The sequence below is a fragment of the Haliotis rubra genome, unplaced genomic scaffold (genome assembly GCF_003918875.1).
Source record: "Haliotis rubra isolate DU_JTF1 unplaced genomic scaffold, ASM391887v1 Scf1250, whole genome shotgun sequence".
In the NCBI taxonomy this organism is placed as follows: domain Eukaryota; kingdom Metazoa; phylum Mollusca; class Gastropoda; order Lepetellida; family Haliotidae; genus Haliotis; species Haliotis rubra.
In genome coordinates, this window is record NW_025765171.1 from 222001 (window position 1) to 227152 (window position 5152).

At 43.5% G+C, this 5152-nt stretch overlaps 1 protein-coding gene across 1 annotated transcript; it reads right to left on the reverse strand.

Annotated features, from left to right (window-relative positions):
• Positions 1-315: 315 nt before the first annotated feature.
• LOC124266381 (spore coat protein SP85-like) lies at positions 316-3097 on the reverse strand. The gene is made up of 4 exons (XM_046701190.1): positions 3047-3097; positions 1597-1706; positions 761-781; positions 316-415 (listed from the first exon to the last, which is right to left on the reverse strand). Exons 1-4 carry the CDS (start codon positions 3095-3097, stop codon positions 316-318), a joined length of 282 nt encoding a protein of 93 aa, XP_046557146.1.
• Positions 3098-5152: the final 2055 nt, after the last annotated feature.

Here is a 5152-nt window from a genome sequence, read left to right on the forward strand (position 1 = left end):
AGGGTAGGTAGAGTACATGTACGTGGGTGGGTGGTTGGGTAGGTAGATAGGTGGGTATTTAGTACATACATGTATGTTGGTGGTGGGTGGGTAGAGTAGGTACATGTATGTTGGTGGGAATGGAGGTGGGTAGGTAGGTTTAGGCATGTATGTAGGAAAGGTGGGTGGGTAGGGTAGGTACATGGATATGGGTGGGTGGGTGGGTAGGTAGGTAGGTGGGTATTTAGGTACATCTAGGTAGGTGGGTATGTATGTATGTAGGAAGGTAGGTAGGTAGGTAGGTACATGTATGTGGGTAGGTGGGTAGGTGGATATTTAGGAACATGTAGGTAAGTGGGTTTGTATGTAGGAAGGTGGGTGGGTAGGTAGGTACATGTATGTGGGTGGGTGGGTAGGTAGGTAGGTAGGTGGGTATTTAGGTACATTTAGGTAGGTGGGTATGTATGTATGTAGGAAGGTAGGTAGGTAGGTAGGTAGGTAGGTTCATGTATGTGGGTAGGTGGATATTTAGGAACATGTAGGTAAGTGGGTTTGTATGTAGGAAGGTGGGTGGTATGTATATGGGTTGGTTAGGTGGGTGGAGTAGGTGGATGTTAGGGTACATGTAGGTAGAGTGGGTTTTGTATGTAGGAAGATGGGTGGGTAGGTAGGTATGTGTATGTATGTTGGTGGATGGGATGGTGGGTAGGTAGGTAGGTGGGTGGTTGAGTTGGTAGGTAGGTAGGTAGGTGGGTGGGTGTTTAGTTAGATAGGTAGGTAGGTAGGTGGGTGGGTGGGTTTGTGGGTTGGTAGGTTAATGTAGGTGGGTGGGTGGTTTGGTTGTAGATAGGTGGATGGGTCGGTTTGTGGGTAGGTAGGGTAGGTAGTTACATGTAGGTAGGTAGGTACATATAGGTGGAGTAGGTAGTGTAGTACATGTGGGGTGGGTGGAGTAGGTGTGTAGATCAGTAGGTAGAGTACATGTAGGTGGGTGTGTACATTGCCAGAGGTGGGTATGTATATAGGGTGTGTGGATGTATGTCAGTGGGTGAGAGTAGGTGGGTGGAGTGGGTGGATTGGCTAGAGTGTTTTGTGGGTAGGTAGAGTATAGGTACATGTAGGTAGGTGGGTATGTATGTAGGAAAGGTGTGTGAATGATAGAGTAGGTATGTGTAAAGTATATGTGGGTGTGTGGGTAGGTAGGTAGGGTGGGTGGGTTTGTGGGTAGAGTAGTATAATACATGTAGGTGGGTAGGTGGATCGGTGGGTGGGTGGGTAGAGTATTTAAATGTAGGTAGGTAGGTACATTTAGGTGGGTAGGTATGGGAGTACATGTAGGTAGGGGAGGTAGGAACATTTAGGTGGGTGGGTGGGAGTGTAGAGTGGTAGGTAAGGTAGGTACATGTGAGGTGGGTGGGTATATTGTAGGTGGGGTGTGTATGTAGGTAGGTGGGTAGTTAGGTATGTGCGTGATGTATGAGGTGGGTCAGTGGGTAGGTGGGTGGGTGGGTGGGTAATTAGGTAAGGTAGGTGGGTGGGTCCAGTGGGTTTGTGGTCAGGTGAGGTAAGAGTACATGTAGGTGGGTGGGTGGGAGATGGGGTGGTAGGTTGTAAGTAGGTAGGTGGGTAGGTGGGTGAGTTTTAGATAGATAGGTAGGTGGGTAGGTAGGTAGAGTGGGTGATGGGTGGGTGGGTGGGTAGGTGGGAGGAGGAGTAGAGTAGGCGTATTATGTCCGTCGGTGGAGTGGAGTGGGATGGGTAGGTAGGTGGGTATTTAGGCTACATGTATATGGGTGGGCGGGTGGGCAGAGTAGGTAGGCATGTATGTAGGAAGGTGGGTGGGTAGGTAGGTACATGTATGCAGGTGGGTGGGGTGCACGGTAAGGTAGGTAGGTGGGTATTTAGGTAGATGTAGGTAAGTGGGTATGTATGTAGGAAGGTGGGTGGGTAGGTAGGTACATGTATGTGGGTGGGTGGGTGGGTGGAGTGGTAAGTAAGTAGGTTGGTAGGCAGGTACATGCATGTGGGTGGGTGGGTGGGAGGGTAGGTGAATATTTAGGGTACATGTAGGTAAGTGGGTTTGTATGTAGGAAGGTGGGTGGGTACATGTATGTGGGTAGGTGGGTCGGTGGGTAGGTGGATATTTAGGAACATGTAGGTAAGTGGGTTTGTATGTAGGAAGATGGGTGGGTAGGTAGGTATGTGTATGTATGTTGGTCGGTGGGATGGTGGGTAGGTAGGTAGGTGGGTGGGTGAGTTGGTGGGTAGGTAGGTAGGTGGGTGGGTGTTTAGTTAGATAGGTAGGTAAGTGGGTGGATGGGTGGTTGGGTTTGTGGGTTGGTAGGTACATGTAGGTGGGTGGGTGGTTTGGTTGTAGATAGGTGGATGGGTGGGTAGGTGGGTAGGTAGGTAGTTACATGTAGGTAGGTAGGTACATATAGGTGGGTAGGTAGGTAGGTACATGTAGGTATGGATGTAGGTACATTTATTGTGTAGGTCGGTAGGTAGGTACATGTAGGTGTGTGTGTACATTGTAGGTGGGTATGTATGTAGGTGTTAATTCTCCCATTTTATACAATATTATACCGTATGTATGGCTGGATATGCCTTCTTGGATACAAACATCATCTGAATGGCACACTGTAAACGCATCGTCGGAAACAGATAACCGTTTCATATACTTCACTCTATTCATGAAACGTGAATCAACTTTCTACGTGACCACCATTTTGTTTCCCATGTGTCTGTTGTCTCTCTTGAACGCCTGTTCATTCCTACTACCAATCGACTCAGGAGAAAGAATGTCCTATCTCATCTCCATATGCATGTCTTATTCTGTGTTTCTGGTCTTCATCATTGATGTGATGCCCAAGTCAGGATCCCTGTCAAGAATGGCTGTGTATCTGATTCTAGTTCTCAGTCAGAGTTGTTTCGCCATCATAACCACACTGGTCATCATCAACAAGGGCACCTGCATACAAAGAGGACCTTGTTTTCGCCACAGTTAAATATCAACTTCCTCTCCCAACACATCTCAAGCGAGTAATGACGGTACTTGTGTACATACCTTAGACATGATGTTCTTCTTAATTTTTCTTCTGTGGTGGGCTCTCAGCATTGTGGTTTTCTTTGCAAAGCTAGAGCATCGGCGTGGGTCTGACCAAAAGAAGTTCCATTTAAGAATATGTCCTGCTATCCATCAACGGATTGGTATTGGAAGTGTTAACAACTGTACACTTTTGGATTTTTTTAAAATACATATTACAAACTGGAGGTATTTCTCAACAAATATGGATGTTATCCTGGACTGCGGACACGGTAGTGAGTCAAATATGGTCAACACGTCAGTTACGGCAGTTGTCAATCGCATATGGTCATGATTCATGCAATATTAACAAAACACAGTACAATATCAATAATATCGTTGAGTGCAAATATGGAACACAAGTACTGCCCTTTGTAATATTCACCAAGAAGGAAAACTGTTGTCCGTTTGTGGCTGTGTCCAAACGCTTTGATACTATTTTTTGCTTTGCCAATCACCTGCATTGGGATTACTTTCAAAACTTGCGTTCTTTGATTATCTAATTTGCTTGATAATAAAATATTTGACGTACAAGAGATGAACTTAAATGAGTGTTTGCATGCATCAAATAGAATGTGTATAGCATGTAAAGCTTATGTAACTCACACCATTGGTGTTTTGAACACTGACACTGAACGAGTTTCTTGCAACAACAGTTCAGTACTGATGTAAAAAGGTAAATATTCAGTATAGTATGGTAATGTTAAAATATCTACCGATAGCAAACACCTCATTATTTACTGTCAAATCTAAGCGATTTGAAATTGAACTATGTGAGTTTGTTACAATTATTTCAGTCTGAAAGTTGTTTGAAGGTGTGATATAGGGTATGTATTGAGCTATATCTGTACAATACAAGTGTATATGTATATGCGCATATTTGGACTGGTTCGGTTTGAACTGATATATGCATGTACGTATTTATGTATGTCCTCTGTGTGTGTGCTCCATCATATTAGAATCGGACGACCTGGTTGATCTATATTTACAATTTTATGCACTGTTTACAGTTAATTGTTGAAGACGCTTGTAAAATATATGATTGGGGAAATGAAGAATAGAATTCGAATGAATTGTATGAATCTATGTGTCATTTCGTCGCTATATAACAGCTTAATCAAAGCGAACGCAGAAGATACTTCTGTGCAATACAAATGTATATGTGTGTACACATAGTTGCACCGGTTTGGTTTGAGCCGGTATATGCACGTTTGTATTATTGTATGCCTTTCACATTTGCTCCATCATATTTGAAGCCGTAGACCCGAATGAACTAAATTTATTATTGCATGCACTGTTTATAGTTAATTGTTCAATATGCTTGAAAGAGCTATGCTCGGGGAAACGAAAAATCAGAAGAGTGTATTGTTATAAATAGATGTACAGTGCAACCAGAAATTTTTGAGAATTTAAGATTGTAATTTTTAATATTTTTTTCACCCATTACTCACGTATGTGAAAATATAAGCGGAGCATAACTCCAGATTCAATGACAGGTGAACAGTTAGTATTTTGTCAAGTCAAGCAATGCAGGTTTCAATGCGGCGGGGCATACTACCGATCAAAGAAGTTAGAAAGTCGTGGTCCATGCTGTCCCACTATCGGACCACCTCTTCTTTCATTTCAGTAATATTTGTCAGATTTTTCTTATTGACACTTTCCTTCATAAGTCCCCAAACATTTTCTAATGGATTTAAGTCTGGGCTATAGCTTGGCCAATCTATTAATGTCATAATGTCACCAGGCCTGTGAATGCTTTGAACGATGTTTTGGGTCGTTGTCCTGCTGGAAATTTCAATAGAACACGTTAGCAGATGGAAGTAAATGTCCCCCGATAATATCTGTGTACCGTTCACTGTTCATATTCCCTTCAAATACACAGAGGGGCGTTGCCCCAAACACAGATATGTCACCCCACACGTTAAATTTCGGACTGTACTTTGGGCGCTGATACAAAGGTTTTTCAGTTTGTTTGGTCCAGAATTTCAGTGTATTAGGAAACAGCAACACAGAACTTTCATCTGAGAAACTCACATTGTCCCAGTTAAAATTTCTATGCCGTAAGCACCAGTTCAACCTTCGCTCCTT